Source organism: Corvus hawaiiensis, chromosome 5, assembly GCF_020740725.1.
Source record: "Corvus hawaiiensis isolate bCorHaw1 chromosome 5, bCorHaw1.pri.cur, whole genome shotgun sequence".
Taxonomy (NCBI): Eukaryota; Metazoa; Chordata; class Aves; order Passeriformes; family Corvidae; genus Corvus; species Corvus hawaiiensis.
The window spans coordinates 46,439,097-46,458,193 of NC_063217.1; the positions used below are offsets into that span (position 1 = coordinate 46,439,097).

Genomic DNA, 19,097 nt, shown 5'->3' on the forward strand with positions numbered 1-19,097 from the left:
AGTCCTCTAAAATATGGAAGAACATGCAGAGCACATTTCTTGCAAGACCCAGAAGGGACCACGGTCTACCTCTGTCATACTGATAAGGAAAATTTACTCACTGTTATCGATAAAACAAATGAGCAAGTAGATAATCATATAAATAAAGAACACTGAATACTCAGGCAAAAAGAATATAAAATAATTTTTCCCTTAAGGAAGTAACCAAGGAATCTAAAATTAATTTTAAAATGGTTGTTTCTTGTCACCAAGACTTTCAGAAGTCATACAAATCATTTCCATCTCTTCTACACATAAATTAAAAAGAGGAAAATTAACCATGCCATTTCTTTAACTATCAATCAGTTTCTCCGCTTTGAATTAAGCAGATGTTTAATTAAATCAAATGAATAAAATTATGTGAGGAGAACAGTTGCTCTGAAACAGTGGAATACATTACTCTCAAAATGGGCTTAATATTTCAATCAACACTGTCTCCAACCCTTTAACCAGATGTCTTTCACAATTTGATTTTTTCTTTAAAACTTCAGCAGACATGAAGATATCTTAATCACTTAAATTAATACAAGTAACTGAATAGATCACAATAAATTTGGGCTATATTACAAGTTTGTTTATTTCAAATCCAAAGCACTATGGTTTTAAAAGAAAAATAATCCTTTATAGTTTTAAAAATTTCTCGATCAAGCAAAAAGTATTTTACATTCTCTAAAGTAATCCAGAACCTGGACCATATTGTTAACTGATGTACTTTCAATCTGGGATATGCTGGTGCACAAATCTAATGTGAAATTCAGGGGTGCAGAAGACCATTCTCTATCTACTTTAAAACTGTCATCAATTACTAAAAGATCTATTTAAAATTTGAAAAAAATTACAAACTGATCCACCGGCTATTCTCATCCTGGGATTCTATTTTGACTGAGATTCTCTAAGGTTTATTCAGAAAACAGAGTAATTGCACAAACTCGGATGCACAGCTCTCCATCAAGAAAGTCTTCCACAAGAGCATGCAGAAACCCACACTGTGTCCCTCATGGGCAAACACCACGAGAGGAGTAATGCTGGGAGAAACTCTAGGTGAACACAGAGGTACAGGTAACACGAAGAAAACAAATGTGCAGATTTACTTGTTCCAGTCAACAACAGTAGCTAAAGTTTATTGATTTCAGTTTCAGCAGCTAAAAATCCATGAAAACATTCTTATATGATACAGACAATACTATCCCATATTCAGATTTCTATCAAAGTAATAAAATAAGCTAGGCTTTTCTCACAGTCATTGCAATTTACTTATCAATTAGTACAATAAAACCTATTTTAAAATGTAAATATTATAAAGTGCAAATAGTTTTTGTATCCCATTTAGCAGTTCGATTATATGGAAATATCTAAGTAAATATCTAAGTAAAGAGACTGAAAAAATATAACTGTTAGCTACAAAAATAGCTAGACACATTCTCAGCCACTGTCTCTCAACTGTTCTCTTTATATCCACTGTAAAACTATTTCCAACACACTAATCACATCTATTCGGAAGAAACTAAAATTATATGATTTCAAACTATTTTCATTAGAAAAACAGTCCTTTAACAACTGCTTTTACTCTCCCATCTAATTATATACTCTTAAAGGCCAAATATTCAGTCAGTATACAAAAATAACCATAGCCTTTTATTAAGGATAAGACACCAGATAGGAGTTCATAAGAAAAATAAAGATGCTCTTTGCCTGCCTCTACCAGCAACACTTTTCAATATAGGAAAATATATTTACTTTTTAAATTTTAAATACATATACGTCAAAGCCTTAAAAAATTTGTATCAGAGACTTACTACAATTAGGTCTGTTCACAGCATCATTAAGTTGTTGGACTGCATGGCTAGTATTTCCTTGGAGATACTTCACGGGACAGCCAAGATGTTAAAAAAGCTACCTCTCCAAAAAGCTCTCTCCTAACTCAATAGTAAGTAATCTGCACTTATAACTCCACAGCCCTGACAAGAAATCTTATCCATCTAGAACATTTTTCTGACCAGCAGTCAGATAAAAAAGATAAAATTGATTAATATTTGATTCTGACGTCTGTCTAAGGACACCATAAGAACAATACATTATAAGGTTACTCAAATTAGAGGGCTAGCTCTATTTTTTTTCTTTTACCTATGTACCTGTCATACTTTCTATTCAAAGGCTGTTTATTAAATATAAGCAAAACCCCTAGCTTCCTATTTTGTAATGGTGTGAGCTTCTCCGTATTCAATGTATGTTTCAACAAAAAAAACCCCAAATTGATTTCAAGTACAAAGCAGCAGCTATCTCATCCACAAATAAAAACTACAGCGATGTTCTGCTCTTCCTAAAACAAGCTTGAAGCCATGATTATATTAAAGACACAGATGTGAGGGGATTTTTCAACTTCCAAACAGACATGCAAACAAAGTATTACAGTTCAGGGGTGCAGGTAAATGAATAAGCAAGAAAACTACGTGACGTTTGTGCAGCGTCCTCTCAAATCCTGCAATCCCTTCTAGAAAGTCTGGGTCTACATCTCCCTCTTCTTTACTCATGTTCTTCTCGCATGGCTTGGTCTCAGAAACTTTCCATGCCTGTAACGGAAACTTGAGCCAACTTCTTAAATGTATGATTTCTTCATCTCCACTCATCATCCACTTCTGTTTCTGAGAAGCTCCTCATCATGACACCTGTATCTCAAGAAGCAAAACAGGAAACATCACAGGGATGAAGCAATGAAAGATGAATAATAATATGCCTCTGTGTCTTTAATAAAATCCCAACTTTCATTCAAGTTCCTTTTAGGAAATCAGAGTTCCTTTCACAAGTGCAAAGCTTACAAACCTAGTTTGGCAAAACATCGCGTGCCATAAATGGGGTAACCAATGGAATCTCCCAATCTGCACCTCTGATCCTGACACAATGAGCAGGAGAAATCCTGTACCAGCTAGCCTTACATACTGTGGAAAATATTATCGGGTGCCAAGCTTGCAGAACTAGTCTGCGGCAGCCAGCTCAACTAAAAGAAACTGCTGACCCATCTGCTGACTTACCCGCTACTGCAAACAATGCCAGTTATCTTTACCCAGAACTCATTTGTCCAAGTAGAGCTCTAGCCCACAAGTGAGCTGAAAAACAAAGATGTAAGTAAGCCTCTCCTCTACTTTTCCCATTGCTCCCTAATCTACACAACTTCCACAGCACACAGTTTGTGTGTTTAAACACTTCTCAGGTACAAAAGAAGACAAAGCTTTCTCTGCATTACAGCAGCTTAACTACAAGGTGACAAAGGCCTAAGGTATTTTCAACCGGTCATAAAATCTGGCACTGGGGTGGAGGGCACACACCTCTCTGTTTCTGCCATCCAAAACCTGGGACCAAGCTGGCCCAAAGCCAACAGCAGCACGGTTTAGAGTCTAACAACAAAACAGCAAAGGGATGACTCATCTGCAAAATGGAGACACAGCCATCTTGTGTCCAAAGATGCGGCCTAAACCATTTGCCTGCCTTACAATTTTGCCTGAATGCTGAATGAGGGGGTACTGAAGAATTATTTCTGCAGCCTCCCCAGCCATGAAGCCTTCGGGGCAGATAAGCAGGCACCAAAACCATTCTGCCAGCCAGCTCTCAGTGAAACAGAAGCATGAAAGCAATTTTATCTCTCCCTTTTAGGGTTAAGGCCATCTTTAAATAAACATTAGCATCAAAACCACTTTGTACCAGAAGCAGAGCAGACCCTACATCTTATCAGTTACCACCTAAACTTCTCAGAATTCCATATCCCATCTAAAATCATTCCTTCTTCTGCAGAAACACTTGACAGCAGCATGGTCCATACGCATGAAACAGAAAGACAGCGTAGTCCTTCACCAACTCCCTGTGAAACAGGGAGTCATTTTGGCTTTCTTACAGCAGAAATGAGGGACAGCTGTAGGGACAGAGTCCCACCAGAGCAAAGTCTTAGCTTTGGTTCTTGCACATCACAGTCAAGAAAATAACTAAGCCTTAGACAGTCAAAGCAAGAAACCCTCTGAGAGTGCTCTGGGTATTACAGAAACAACAACTTTTAAATAACTGGAGAGAAATGTATTTGTTGTGCTGGGATTACAGGTCAAAGAAAAATACATATTCCCTCAATTCTGAACTCTTGATTAAGTCCTTACCTTCAAAAGTGCTTAGAAGGCAAACAATCCTGAAAGCTTGAGCCTCAGTGATCATGCCTGCTACTGAGACATGCTACTGCCTACTCAGGAAAGGTAATTATCACAGATTTCAAGAGTTTACAAGCTTTAAAAAGCACTAAAGCTGAGGCAGCCACAAATGTCCACCTGTCAGGACATTCAAAACGTGTCCATATACCATCCAATTATTTTATACCACAGTGACTCTTAATCTTTTATCATTATGATCACTGTATACAAGAAACAGAAACCATGATTTTACTGTTTTGTAGTCATCATAACTCCATATTCTCTCTGCGCAGCAGAAAGTAACTAAGGACAAGTAATTCAATCTATTACTGACATCCTCACTCATTATTCAGACGTCTACAGTCAGGATATGCACCATATAGACCATAAGACATCCAGGCCGCTCACTGTTGCATGCAGAAAGAGAACTGCAGGAAAAGATTAATAATTGTCAAAAAGATCTGATGCTGGCTGCCACCTGAAACAACCGAGGAATTTTCAGTTTTCTTTTGAAGAGACAATTTACTGGCAGGCTGGTACTTCTAACTTTGATCTTGCTTCCTTCCAACACCAGCAGAAGCTCAGTAACAGAAGTTCTGAAGCTTTGTAGCTCGGTAACAAAACACAGAAACCTCCCAGAATGTTAACTCAATTACAGTATTTTGGCAAGGAAGCCTTCCCCTTATACCCTGGGGAAAATCTTAAGAGATTAAACAGTGCATGTTTTAAAAGCACACATGCCTCAATTATGTGGTGTAACTCTTCATGCACCTAACTGATTTGAGAGAAAAAATATTCTACAGCAACTTGCTTGCAAGACTGAAATTGTTCCTTGTTTCCCAAGGAAACAATGGTTATATAACCACGCCGATTGTCCCATGCACAGAATGGAAACCACAAGGCCAATTTCAACCTAATCTCATGCAGAAGCATGGAGATTTCACAGGTGCTCAATTCCTACAGCAGATTTGCAAAATAAGTAACCAAGGCAGCCCCCTGAGCAACACATCTGGTTCACAAACATCAGGGCAACAGCATGTTTTGATTAAGTACACCCAAGAACTACAAGGAAGTGAGAAGCTGCTCAGGCACTGTGCTGCTGGGAGAATCAGGGATGCTAACAGTACTGCTGTGTAATGGAAAGAGAGAAAGAAGGAAAGATGTGTAAGGTACCACAGTGCCACCAAAACCAAGAAAGCTGCAGGGAAGTCTTATCTTCACTAGTTCAAGTGCTCACAGAGCTACCTTTGAACCTATGGAGCAATACAGCAATGCCTTATGAGCCCATCACATCTTCCATCTGTGTGGGCTGCTGCTGACATGTCAGCAGGCAATTCCCAGGATTCATTAAAGGCACTTGGACAACAGCTCTCCTGTTTCACCAATGAGAATCTGGAAAAGCAGACATACACTGCAGCTCAGGTGGCCTCAGAAAACCCTAAAAAAAATATGTGCTTCTCAAACCCTTTCAACAAGATCCTACCCAGGCAGGGTAAGCTAAGCATTGCCACAACAAGTCAGATTGCTGGTCCATTTGTTTGAAAATCTTGCCTCCTGTGATCAGGACCAGATGCTTCAGAAGGTGGAACAGCTCAGGTAGTAAACAATGATGTAATTCACCCAAAAGGGAAATTCCTTCCTGACCTCATCAATTAACATGAAGGTTTATGCGCTTAATTTATTTTTAATCCTATTTACTGCAACTCTGGACATTGTTGTTATATATATATAAATGCCCAAGTCTGCTTGGAATCCGACTAAACTTCTGCCCTCGGTAATATCATGCCGTGTATTTATGCCTAATTTCAAATGTACTGATTTTCAATGTCATTTAAATATCCCTTTGTTCTTGCACTATGGGAACTGGCATAGCCCCTAACCACCTCTGTTCCCCTTCCAAGAGCTCCAGCCTGCCTTGCACTATAAATTTCCATGCCACACTACGCCCTATGACAGAGCAGGAGCATAATCTGAGGATCTTTAAGGCAACAACTGAGCAACTCCTATCAGGTATCTAGCAACATTTCTTTAAGCTACGTTTCTGGGATCTGCAGGAAACTTGGCAGTTCCACCACGATTTCAGCAGGCCCTACCCTTTCTAGATCTTGCAAGCTCACTTTTATGATGTTTTCCACTCCAGGGCTGCCACCCTTACAAGTAAGATGTTTTGCTCTATGTTGTGCCCTTCAAATCCCCCCTTCAAGATTCTGATAAATTTACTTAGAACAGACAACAAGCATAACTATGCTGGGCTTTTTAAGGGCTGCACAGGAACCTCTCTGAGCAAAGAACTGCCCTCTCATCTCCATGCCTGAATAAAGAACAGGGTCAAACCATGCAACGCCAATCCCATTTTGCTCTTGGCTGATGTTCTTGTGGGGTGCAGGTTCCCCTGTGCAATAACTTTAGGCTGTGTTGCTACTTTTGTTCCTTATGGATGAGCTCATGACATATTCATCATTATTATGCCAAGTACTTATTAAAGCTCCAGTGCTCTCTGCTGTTTCTGCTCATACAAGATGTGCAACATGCATCGAGGTATAAAGCCACACCTTCATTCAATAGAAGTTTGGTGGGGAAAAAAAAAGTTATATACACAAGCAGCAGACAAGAAAGGGAGACTCTTAAAACACACTTGAAGTTCTGGATCCTCTTGTCTCCCCAAAACACAGTACTGCTTTCAGTCATTACGTGGGCTGCATTTTCTTCTCCAAGCCTTTGAAGTTAAAACTTTGTTCTTAGTCTGTAAGTCTTCAGGAGAGAAAGAGAGAAAGGCTGGTATCTCATGGGAAGATGGCCCCCCAAGGAGATGCCAGAGTTGCTACAGCATCTGTGAGAAATACCACACAGTCATCACTGTTTTACCACAAATGTTGTTATTATGGGTTTGGAACTGGTGAGTTATGGCAAGAGAATACTTCTTTGCCTCAACCAGAATGAAAATTACACCATTTCATCCCTCTTTGGAACAACCTTCAGGCAAGCAAGAGGTTGAGAGATAAAGCCTGTTCCAGCTTATGGTCCAGAAACAAATGGTGTTCTTTAATGATCAAAATAGCACTAACAGAACTGGTAACAGGCACCACTTTGTCAACAGCTACCTCATTAAAATAATCCAAACACATGCAACTTTTTTCTCTATTTGAGTATCAGAGACTGATTAGTCAATAAAGTGACAGGTCTCATAATGGCAGTAAAATTGTCCTTCAGCATTATTTCTCAAGGACCTCTCCATGCTTTTTAATAGTTATAGCAATCTTAGAAACTCTGTTTCAGAGCAAGGATCTTGACACTTTCTTTCTAGGAGGTCATAAATGCTTTCCTGTTCTTCTGTCTCACATGTGAAAAGACAACATACTGAGCTGGGTAACTTGTACAACGCTCTTAGGCAATGCCCAAAGAGTGGTCCAAGCCACAAGGTTCAGAGCACTGCCATACCAGCATCACCAGGACCTCTGATCAGCCATCGAGTGGTTTGCCTTTGGCATTTCAGAATGTGCTGAGGTTGAAAGGGAAGACAGTAATGATACAGAACAATTCTCCCATCAGCAGTGGCAAAAGTAATCTCAGAGGCACAGAGTGCAATGCTTTCACCACTTTGGGGTCATTACTGACTGTGAAGTCAAAAACAAGTGATATTTTCTGTTTGTCACACACAGAAACAGACTTCGGGTACAGAAACTTTTTAACAGACTCAACTAAGGTATTTTTGGTTGCTAGAATTCTCAATCTGTTGTGATAAAATTAGCTTTAAATAAATGTACAATACAAGCAGTACATACTTTGCCTAAGAAAAAAACCCACTGGCCACTTACAGATCATGTGAACTCAGTTATTTAGCTGAGCTAAAAACATCAATTATTCTGAGCCTTATCTGACTGTAGATTTGGATCTGTTTAACAACAGCACTGCCACATATCAAAACGCATGACAACCCACCGCTCTTTACTAAAGCAAGGAAAAATTCCTGCAAACAATGGTTGCTGCCATTTAACAACACAGTCATGAAGAAAAGAGGTAAGAATGAAAAAACTGCACCTCTGTCTCTATCCTTCCAACCTTTCCCTGAAAAGAAAAAGCAAGTCTTCCTCTTCTGTCAGCCCACCCTTCCTTCCATATTACAGTGTAACAAAACAGGTTGCCTTTGACTATCACTCCTTGATGTCCAACAACCAAAGCTATGGAAGATGATATTTTTACTTTTTTCCCCCCTGCAAGGTTTGCATCAATCAGTAAAAGTTCTGCTCTGTTCTTTCAGCCAGTGTCACAGAACCTGGCTCTGTACTGCTTATCACCATGATCCAAGCAACAGCAAAATAGTTGTTCAAGCATACCTAGTACTCGGTGCTGGGTAAAGTTCACAGCAGCTGTTTGAGTCCCAGAAAGACATCTGAGAGAAGCGCCATAAATAACGACATCACATGGAGTCTCCCATTGCACAACCCACATACATCTTTCCTGCTCAGGAATTTACACCTCACACCCTATGCTGTCAGTCAAGAGCATATTACAAACCATGTTTCCAAGATGATCCAGAGGATATTCTGGAAAGTAATACAGCCCTCCTGTTGGCTGAGTCTTTTCAAAATACCTGTTCTACTCCATTAAGAAAAAGACAAATGTTGCTATTATCCTATCAAAACCATGGTATTTCTCAGGAGCAAGCTGTAGATCCACGTGTGCATTTTATACATCATGGATGTCCAAAATCAGTTCCAGTAAGTCTGACAGCCTGGCAGAAACTGAAGGGGACTAGTCCTTTGCAGACTCAGGATCTAAGTTCTCCTTCAGATATGCAAATGTAAAGTATTTTCTCAGACTACAGTTTTAGTAAACCCCAAATTCGAACAGCCTTTTTTCAAGATTAATTCATTTTACTGCTAGATTAAAATTAAACAAAATTCTCTTAAAACACCTCATTCCTAGGCATCTGCAAGGAAAGAAACACTTTTCAAAGCAGTGCCTAGCTATAATTGAGAAAGAAAGAAGATATATAGCTATTTCATAAAAATGAGATTTTTTTCCTGGAGTTTTGCCACAAATTGCCTTCGAGGGCTTGGTTCAGAAATTCCAAAGTGAGTTTATTGTTTTTCTTATTGAGAACTAATTCCTTTTAGCAATTCTGTTAATCTTGGAGTTTGAAGTTATTTTTATTAAAGTAACGCCCAGAGTTTAGATATTCCATAAAAAGATCAGGAATTATTTTTATTAAAGTAACACCCAAAGCTTAGACATTCCTTGCAAAAATAAGGCAAAGCACCTTCATTCTTAAAAAGGTTCTTAGTCTTTTCAAATCAAACACAGATTTCACAGAGAAAACTGAGCACTTAGAAGTTTTATCAGCCATTTTTTATCAGAGAGTTGAGGAAAAAGTAATTAAGACAGGATTTTTCTGCCTAAAAAAATCATGAGCCTTTTGCTCCTAACAGAACATGTGTCTTTTTTTTCCCTCTCTTCTTGCCCTCTGTTATGGAAGAAGTAGTACCGATTCCCACTCCCTGATGTCAGATTCCTCATGAGACATTTGTGCTGGCTTTGGGCTGTTCTGCCAGTAGTTAGTATCTCAGGTCATCCTCCGGATCCCTCAGCCAGCAGGGAGTCCCATCGACCCAGGCAATGCCAGTTTCCTATGGAGCTTGTTAGACTACAAAAACTTGGATCACAGCCCTTAACTCTTATGCCACAACAGATGCAGGGCTGCAAAGTGAAGGCTCTTACCTCCATTCTCGAGGGCCAGAGGCACTGAAACCTTCTGCTCTTCAGTGGCAGCTCTGTCTCAAGGACAAGATCGAGCGCTACCTTTTTGTTTGAGTGACTACGTTAATAAACAACACCCAGGTTCCTCACCATGACTCAAACGCAGTTAAAGTGTTTGGAGGGGAAAGGGAACGCCTTTTGATCACTCCTTTTGATCTGGAGCATAAGCAACCATGACTGAAGACTCGACTTTGTCAGCAAGCCTCCTCCAAATGCTGGTGCTCTTTAGGCATAACAGGCCAAAGACATCATGGATTTAATAACACGTTTTCTAACAAGATGCTGCTTCCCTGTTGAAGAAGGCACGCAATGTCAATTTTCAATCTCTTTAATGCAGAAATTAGGGCTGGGGCAAAATCTTTTCAATTCCTCCGAAAGAGATGTGAAATTGCAACATCCCCACCTTTCTCCCTGCAGCGTGTATAATTTCAGCTTGCTCAATAGCAGCAGCACTCCTGAGTTCAGGAGGACTTTAAAAGGAGCGATTAAGCTCACGGAAGTAAGCTAACATGAATAAACTGCCCAGGCAACAGGGAAACATTCCAGAGCCCTGTGCTGTCACCAGGCTTTTGGCCAATGCTGCTTAATCATATATGCAACATAAATTACAGAAAGATGCATCACTGGTTAGAATATTCTCAATTAATACTTTTGCATTGTGCTGAAGAAGCTTCCCTACAAACTGTCCTCAGACAAAAGCACTGGGATCTTCTCCCCATTTTCTATGCTTCCACCTGGCATCAGCAGTACAAGTGGTACAGCAAAGGCTTCCTCTGTGGGTCCTCTCAGTGGATCAGGCAGTTTTGGAAAGGAAATTTGAGAGCAAGTTTAGGACCACTTGAGCATCACTCTGCTGAGATTCCTAACTCCTATGGCTGACTATAAGGCATCACGGCAGCTGCTGCAGGATATGTTCTCATCTGGGCTCGGCCGGCACATACCAGTTCATACTATCCGGGCATGTAACACTGGACTGAAACTCAAAATGCTTGTGGCACAGAGGAGGATATTTTCACTACAAGGCCCTCAGAATTTACGACGTCTCCTTTAAACACAGACATACTCATAGCTTAAATATTTAAGACCCTCTTGAGCCTTGTCACAGAATTTATATAGCTCTATCCAAAAACCTTTGATCTTCTGTGCGGCGCTGAGTAAAAAACCTAGCCAGCCACATTTTGGGTTACGAGCAGAGAGATGACTTTTCCACCACTTAACAGAAGATTATAGTTTTCACATAAGATTATAGAGTCATGGTTGTAACGCCATCTGAAGACTGCATTTACAAAGATCTGACATTCAGCAGCTCACATGGAGACAACAGAATGGTCAGATTCTCAGAAACACCGGAGTTATAATTAAGAGCAACTAGTTAATGATTTTCTGCAGTATCTTACAGATGTAAAGTTTTAACTGCTTAGAAAGCCTTCCTTCACATGCTTCATGTGATCAGGCACCACTAAATCTACACATCATAATAGCTTTTAAAACAGTATTGGGTAAGCTAGATAGAGTTCCCCCTGTACAGCATTCTCAAAAATAAACGCAACTGAAGATAACTTTGGCCCAATTTTAGTTAGGTCATAAACTTTCCCAATCTGAGACATCTGAAATTCTGCATGAACAAAGTTCCATGAGAGTTTGAGAATCTGCTCCCATGCATGCCTGTAAGCCTGACTACTAAAAACGAATGCAAAAGAAAATACTGTCTCTCTATCCTATCTGTCTTTGCTTTTAGGCACTGATTTTTTCCTACATGCAGAATCATGAATTAACAGGTAAAAATCAGCAGAGACATTTGAGGTAAAATTTCAAAAGCTGACTACACCTTCCATCCCAACACATATTTGTACTGTACAGCTGAAATACAAACCCCGCTGCAGAACAGGGCATAGTTTCACTGGGACAGAACTTCAGTCGCTGCACTTGCCAGGAAAACAAACCACGAGCTGCCCTTTGCTCATGGCTCAAGCAGTGTTCTTCGAACACCCTAGCACACGCAAAAGGTACGGACCCCGGAAAACCTTTTGCTTTTGGTACTTCTCCTTACAAGCTTTTTGTTCTGGACAAGTAAGTTTGTGAGATGCTCGTGCCACTGCCTCGGGTCCATGAATACAAACGAAGCCGCACGCTGATCCAGATTTCTAAGCCCTTCACGGTGCTTTCAGCAGAGCTGAGAAGCAAACGGTGAAATTATTATCTGCAGCCCGAAAGACGGCTGTGCTGGCTGAGCAGCACGGCGCGGGTTCACTCTGCCATGCTGCTCCACTGAAGCGAGCGGAGCCGCACCGGGCGGCTGCGGCGGGCACCGGCGCCGGCAGAGATGCGCCATTGGAAAGGCTCCGTTCCCTGCCCGCCCGGGTGGGCAGGGCCGGTGGGAAGGAGGGAGGGCTCAGCTGTGCGGACAGCCACGAGCCCCCGTGCCGGGACATCGCTGCGGAGCCCGCGGCGCGAACCAGGGCTCGGGACACGCGGGGAGCGCTCCCGCTAAGGATGGAGCGGAGAGCCCGCCCGGCTCGGCGGCGGCACGCAGCCCGCCCGCGGGGATGGAGCCGGACCCGGACACCCCCTTCCCGCCCCTGACCGTGCTTTCTCCTCGGGCGGCCCCTTCCCGCCTCGCCCCGGCCCCCAGCGAGGCGCCCCCTCCCCTCCCCTCGGCGCGGACGGGGCGCGGGGGGCGGCGGGGCGAGGGCGGCGTGGCCCCACTCACCGCCCGGCGGGCGCTCCGGCCTCCGAGCAGCAGCGGCGGCGGCGGCGGCAGCAGAGGCGGCAGCAGAGGCGGCAGCAGAGGCGGCAGCAGCAGCCGGCGCGTCCCGGAGACGGAAGCGCGGGAGGAAGTGAGGTCGCGCGGAGGGGAAACGCCGCCGTTTCCGGGGGGTGGAGGGGGATGCGGACTGGGGGTTTCCTCCGCGCCCGGGGAGCTCTGCTGGACGTGGATCTCCGCACCTCGTAAACCCCGCCGAGTGACGGGGACGTGTTGCGGAGCCGGGTCATCACACGGGTACAGTACCGTGGGAAGGACATGGCACCGGCAGCCCCGGGGCTCCGCGCCCTCCCCGCTCCCCGTGGCCGTCAGCCCTCGGCCCCGCGGAGTGACCCTGCTGTTCTCCGCGGTCACACGCGAGGAAGCTGTCACAGGGGCCACCCTTCACCCGAAGGAGCCTTTCTATGGGGCAAACCCACCGAGCTTTCTGCCACTGTCAGTTCTGCCCAATTCACGTTTTACAGTCCCTACAGACACTGAAGTACAGATCATTTCAATATAGTAAAATTTGGTGCTTAAAGCAGTTTCTTCATATCCAAATGGAGCCGCAGTGCTGCTCACCACTGCTCCAGACTTAATGTATTTCAGCGCAGAGTAAGTGAAAACCTCTGGACACACAGCTCCCAGTGCTGTGCTGGTTGTTCATCACTTGGCCAGCTCAAGTTGTGTAACCTTAGGAATTACAGCATGATACGTCTTCAAGTAGTTTTCATGATTAGATCCTTTTATTAAGAAGTAACTTCTGCAGAATCCTTTAAATTAACTGATTTTGAGATCTACCTAAAAAGAAAAAGTAACTGTAGTGTGAAGCCTCTTCTGGATAAGCTGTGACCTGCTTATACAGATTTTTATAGACAGACCCATTCTTTACAGCAATTTGACTAAATTAAGCTAACCACCTTTGCTATTAACATTATAGTAGTGGCTTTAAGTGTCTTCTAGACGTGTAGTTCACTGTGTCATTCTCAAAGTTTCTCCAGGAAATGTTCACAGTACTGCATACACAACTCCCAAATAAACAGAGAGCGGAATTTTTTGCACTACCACCAGCGACACTGTGGGCTCTCAGAGCTGTTCACCAGGCACTAAAGCCACAGTGCCTTCATCCACACTTATTGACTGTAATCAGCAAATTCAACAACTCATGATCCAGGAATGCAAGGGTTTCCAGGCAGATAGGTACTGCCTTGCTTTCTCTAGGGTGCTGTTGCCAGAGAAGGCAGGAGCTGATTTCCAAGGTGCTAGCAGAGAGAGAAATAATTTCAGACATTGGTAAGACTGCATTTCCTATCCTCAGGTTCCTCTGAGCAGGTCTGCCCTGTGTTGGAGACTTTCATGCTGAATGTTCCAGTAGGCACTCATTTTACCTCACAAGGGCTCAGAGAAAAGCTACTAAGAACACAGTTTTAGGGACAGTCCCCTTCCTTTCCCCCTCGCCTTCAGCTATGTATCAATTAAAAAGCATTGAAAATAGCTCCACATTGACTCTTAAAATCAGCACTGGATATACATCCTGAGTTCCTACAGAACTGTGGGCTTCATTCCACTGAGAGCTGTACGCTTTCAGTCTGTTTTGGTGGCTGCTGCTGCTGCTGTTCATACTTCCTTGCTGAAAAAAAGAAACACCAATCAACACCAATTACACAATTTATTATATATATTATTATTATTACTATTATTATTATTATTATTTATTACATACATGTATATATATGTATACATATATGTTTGTATATACTTGTATAACTATGACAACAATCAAGAAGCAGACTTGATGTCAGAGAACATAATTCCAGCCACAGCCACACAAGGGGAAGTTTCAGTCACCATGTAGAACTTCACCTTTAGCATGTGGCCTTGTAAATGCTGAACGGTAGTCATAGCAAAATGTCAGTAAATCCATGACAGAGAACTATAATTCCGTTCAGGTCCTTTTATTAAAATAAAAATAAATAAAATTAAAGGCTATGGCTTCAGAAGTTCTATTACAGATGACCTGAACGACTCAATAGTCACAAGGCTGATGTCCGCATTTCTCATCTCAATATACAAGCCACAAGCTAACAATGACATTGACTTCAGAATTAATCTGGCTAGCAAGGTAAAGCGAGATCAAAGACTTGTGCAGTGATACCAACACCATGAGCAAATGCCAGCAGGCATTCTACTGTAGGAAGAACATCCAATTTTGTTCCTACAGACTGCAATGGCCTGGTGTAAGAATCTCTACATCGGGTCTTTGCATTTAAAAGGTGGTTTCAGATCACTAAGGGTTTTTTTGCTGTATTTCCTCTAGGCATGCATGTATGGCAGATGTGAAGCAAGGTCATGTGTTTCTCTGAACTGGACTACTGGAGTATGAGGGGCATGGGGCTCTTTCCTGCCTCCATCCTGACCTTCACCATTAAGACGGGAGCAGCAACGCTTGTTGGTAAAGTTCTCATTTATTTTCAATTTATGTGGTTGCATTACTCATGATTCCACAGTCCTCTCAACTTTTACAAATCCTCCCACGTTTTGACAACATCCAGGCCTTTCCAGCTCTTTCAAAGTGTAACACGGGATTCGTTTTGACATTTGCTTTAAGATAATTGCACAGCTGCTCCCTCACTCCGTACTTCCTCACGCAACAGTCCTGCGGCCCTGGCTGCTGCAGAACCCCCGCTCAACGTGCCACACGACCGGGGGCGTTCCCATTGCACAAGGCCCGAGGCCACCGCTTTAGGAACGGCCCCCAGCAGCCCGCAGGCCCGGAGGAGTCCCCTCCTCCCTCTGACTTACCGATGGAGTACATCTCCAGCTGCTGCCGCAGGCGGATCTTCTTCATGCTGTCGTAGAAGTTGGGCTCGGGCGGCGTCTCGGCGGCCGGGGGCAGGGTGAAGATGCGCATAATCCTCCTCTTGTTCCTGCGGGGAGGGAGCGCGGCGGTGAGAGGTGTCGCCCCTCCACGTGGGGGCCCCGCGGGAGTCCCCGCCCCGCCCCGCCGCGCCAGGGCCTCCTCTCACCGCCGCGCGTAGACGAGGAGGGCGAGGCTGGCCAGCACCACCAGCAGGTACACGTTGGTGGCCTCGTTCCACGCCTCGTGCACCGAATAGTCGATGGCACCGCCGTCGCCCAGCGCCGCCGAGGCGCCGCCGCCGCCGCCCGCTCCGGCCCCCGCCGCCGCCATGGGGAGCGCGGCCGGCAGGGGCGGCCCCACGCGGGCCCGGAAGTGACGCCATACCGGTGTCGGGCGCCATCGCGGGGGGGCCCCGCGGGGCGCGGAGGGCGGTAATGGAGGTGATAATGAAGTGTGCCGGAGCTTTAGTGCCGCTGCTTGCCAAAATGTGTACAGTAAATAATTGGTTAGTCGGCGGGCCTGATGTGTGGGGCACCGCCGAGCACCTGGGCTTGTGCAACTCTGAAAGAAATCACAGAATCAATGAGGTTGGAAAAGAGCTCTGAGACCATCGAGTCCAACCTGTGGCCGAGCACCACCGTGTCAACCAGACCATGGCACCAAGTGCCGCATCCCGTCTTCCCTTAAGCACCTCCAGGGACGGTGGCTCCACCACCTCCCTGGGCAGCCCATTCCAATGTCTGATTACCCTGTCTGTGAAGAAATTCCTCCTAACGTGCAAGCTAAACCTCCCCTGGTGCATCTAAAGACCACGTCCTCTTGTCCTGTCATGGGTTACCTGGAAGAAGAGACCAACCCCCACCTGCCTACACCCTACTTTCAGGGAGCTGTAGGGAGAATAATCAAGGTCTCTTTCAGGTGTATAATTACTGGCTTGTTGCACACTGGGTAACAAATCAAATTTTTCTGGACCGTCTGTGAGGCCTTGGTGCACCTTCCCACACTTTCATTTCCCCTCCAGCTACCAGACCCTTGGGGAGAGGACACGCAGAGGGGAGCACTTCTCTCCCAGGGGAAGGGGCACCAGGGATATAAAAAGTCTTTTGGTTTTGCAGGGCCAGCGTCCAAGGGGAAAGGCACAGATGGGTGTGGGGCTAGGAGAAGTGTGAATTCAGCGGCTCTAGGAGCCTGGCAGGCATGGAGTCATCTGGCTGGGCTGGTGCTCATGCAGCAGCAGTGGAATCATGTGGAATGTAGTTCTACGGTGTGTGGTGTCGAAAGAATAAGAGGTTCAGATTGTCATGAGCTCTCGCTTTTCACACAGGAATTGAATGTGACAGTTAAAATTTGTCAAAATAGAAAGAGCGCTTTCCGAAAGAGTTTGCCTTTTTTTGTTTCTTTGTTTGTGCCAAAATGGGAGTTGCTGGATATTCAGATGCTGGAATAACATAGCTTAATCAATGGTCCATATGCTCCTGATACCAAAAAGCACAAAGCAAGTGTTTCAGCTCAGAACCTTGAAAAGTTTCCTGAACTGCTTAATGAGATGCAGGTAAACTCGGTTGCTCTAACACTCACATACACACCAACTTTTTTTCCCTACTGCCTGATGTGGAATGTTTGAGCTACATGGGAGGTTAGGTGTGCTTTTCGCTAGGACCTTCTGCTTCTTTCTATCCACCTCTGCTCCTGATACTTCCTTTTACCATAGCTTCCTTCAGACACTAGAACTGCTACAATTTAGACATCAGGGATATGGTCCATGTCCCTCTGCTTAGCGTGTATGTGGGGTATGTGCTTGTGTTACAGTTATCTGTCCTCACCCTTTATAAGACAATAAAGGGGGAAAACCCAAGTATTTTTAGGGCATGATTTACCTAACCTATGTCAAACATTCAGAATCACACCTCCTGTGCCTAGGAAATGCTCTGATCCCTTACTGAGTGGAAGGAGTCCAGACACCTCATTTGGATGGCACTTACTTTGCAGATGTCTAATCAGCCTGGGGAAGTTCTGTCCTTTGGGGAGCTGTGTTCTCACTGCAAGATGTTCCAAGTCTTCCTCTTTCCATGGTATGGAATAGATTCACTTTAAGAGGCCTTAGACCAGGACATAAAAGAATATGAGTGAAAATGACAATATAAAAAATAAAAACCTGAGGCAATGTTGTCATGAGAAAAGTGCCCCACATGGTGTGGGAAAGGAGGATAGAACAGCAATTAGACATAATTCTAGGTCATTAAATTGGGATGGCACCCTTGCACAGAACTGTGGAAACCACTAAGAGAGATAAAAAAAAATTCACTTATGCAACACGACAAAAGACAGTTAATTAAGCATGGTTTCACAGGGATTTTAAGCAGTTTCTTGTGAAGTTGAGGCTTTTTTGTTTGCTTTGCTTTTTTAGTATGTTGAACCTTCCTGCTAACAAGCCTGACAAGAAAGCATTACACATCTTTGAAGAAAAGTGGAAAGAACAAATGTGTGTAACTTCAGTGCTCTTTATATTGCATTACTATCTCTAGACCTCAGCTGAGATCAGGCTTCCTTGTTTGAGGAGGAGAGAAGCTGTATGTAAGCTGTAACTAAAGGCACTTTTTTGTATTAACCCTGCAGCCTGCTCTGGACAACCCAGGAAAGGACTGGAATGCCCCAGGATGCTGCACACAGCTTCCCATACGGAGGAAACCAAGGCCTGCATCCACAAAGCATGACCTCAGGTCCTGGGATTTTCTCTGCAGCCTCCAGCACACAGAAACAGACTGCCTCACTCAGCATTGCCCAGTTCATTTGATTTAATGAAATGCTTGATTTAAGACTTTGATAATCCACCCACCCCCAACCTACAAGACAGGCAGAGATAGATTTTCTTCTTCCATATACCCCTCTGGATTTAGTAAATGTGAATCAATGGGTAGGACAGGGTTAGATTGAGGAGCACAACATCTGATGCTGCCCTGAGTGTGACAGCCTTGCAAACCTGAGGAAAAGGGGTGATCTTCCCCTTATTGGCCTGTAGAAATAGGAGTTCTGGGAGTGCAGGCCTTCTGCATGACTTCCTTGAGGAATCTGGCTCAAACAGCAAAGTTGGTTGACTCTTAGCCCTGTAGGTTGGCTTGTCTGGTACACTGTTACTTCCTTTTATTAGCTTGGGCTTTTGTTTCAGTCTTAGGTTCCTAAAGCACGTTCAGAAGTGGGAATGCAAGCTGCTCTTGAATTCAGTCAGAGCATAGTCAGGCCTTGCAGTTGCAATTATGTGAATGAGAAATTGTGTTACCTGTCCATATAGATTATGTAGCATATTTATTTGTGGCTTGGATGAGGTGGGATGTGATAACCAATACTTGTGTGTGCTGTTCATGCATGAAGACAGAAGTTGTTTTATATTTTCTTATACTAAAGCTGCATGTAGGGAAAGGACTGTCATTTTGTGCTGTGCCTTTATGGCATCTGACCTACAGGATCCTGGCCTATGACCAAAGCATGTAGGCACCAAACTAATAACATGTAATAATAATATATGGCACTGGCA

General features: G+C 43.8%; 2 protein-coding genes and 1 long non-coding RNA gene across 11 annotated transcripts in view; 1 reads left to right on the forward strand and 2 right to left on the reverse strand.

Moving 5' to 3' along the window:
- SLC20A2 (solute carrier family 20 member 2) overlaps positions 1-12,757 on the reverse strand; it is a 56,522-nt gene extending 43,765 nt beyond the window's left edge. The window contains exon 1 of one of the 4 annotated variants that reach the window (XM_048302892.1): positions 12,673-12,757. The gene's annotated coding sequence lies outside the window, so the exon portion shown is untranslated. Of the gene's footprint in view, positions 1-9,923; positions 10,006-12,672 lie in introns of those variants that run through there. The other 3 variants (XM_048302890.1, XM_048302893.1, XM_048302891.1) reach the window with 3 other exon arrangements.
- Positions 1,126-15,920, reverse strand: SMIM19 (small integral membrane protein 19). Of its 2 annotated transcripts, none has more exons than XM_048302900.1 (3): positions 15,732-15,920; positions 15,508-15,632; positions 1,126-2,705 (listed from the first exon to the last, which is right to left on the reverse strand). In XM_048302900.1, exons 1-3 carry the CDS (start codon positions 15,893-15,895, stop codon positions 2,653-2,655), a joined length of 342 nt encoding a protein of 113 aa, XP_048158857.1. In that variant the 5' UTR covers positions 15,896-15,920; the 3' UTR covers positions 1,126-2,652. The 2 variants fall into 2 exon arrangements, with proteins under 2 accessions (XP_048158857.1, XP_048158856.1); XM_048302899.1 differs by lacking the exon at positions 1,126-2,705 and adding an exon at positions 13,430-14,335 and having other exon boundaries at positions 15,732-15,912.
- On the forward strand, positions 12,712-18,327 carry LOC125325693. Of its 5 annotated transcripts, none has more exons than XR_007203488.1 (4): positions 12,712-12,799; positions 15,023-15,157; positions 17,973-18,047; positions 18,182-18,327. It is a non-coding gene; the product is annotated as an uncharacterized LOC125325693 (long non-coding RNA). The 5 variants fall into 5 exon arrangements; XR_007203489.1 differs by having other exon boundaries at positions 12,740-12,804; XR_007203490.1 differs by lacking the exon at positions 12,712-12,799 and adding an exon at positions 12,865-12,963.
- Positions 18,328-19,097: the final 770 nt, after the last annotated feature.

Bases quoted from the DNA above. Each gene is read 5' to 3' on its own strand.
- SMIM19 (XM_048302899.1), bottom strand. From the start codon at position 15,895: ATGGCGGCGGCGGGGGCCGGAGCGGGCGGCGGCGGCGGCGCCTCGGCG. The intron at 15,633-15,731 runs GTGAGAGGAGGC...CCCTCCCCGCAG, and splicing joins CTCCTCGTCTACGCGCGGCG to GAACAAGAGGAGGATTATGC. The intron at 14,336-15,507 runs GTAAGTCAGAGG...TCTTTTTTTCAG, and splicing joins GCTGGAGATGTACTCCATCG to CAAGGAAGTATGAACAGCAG.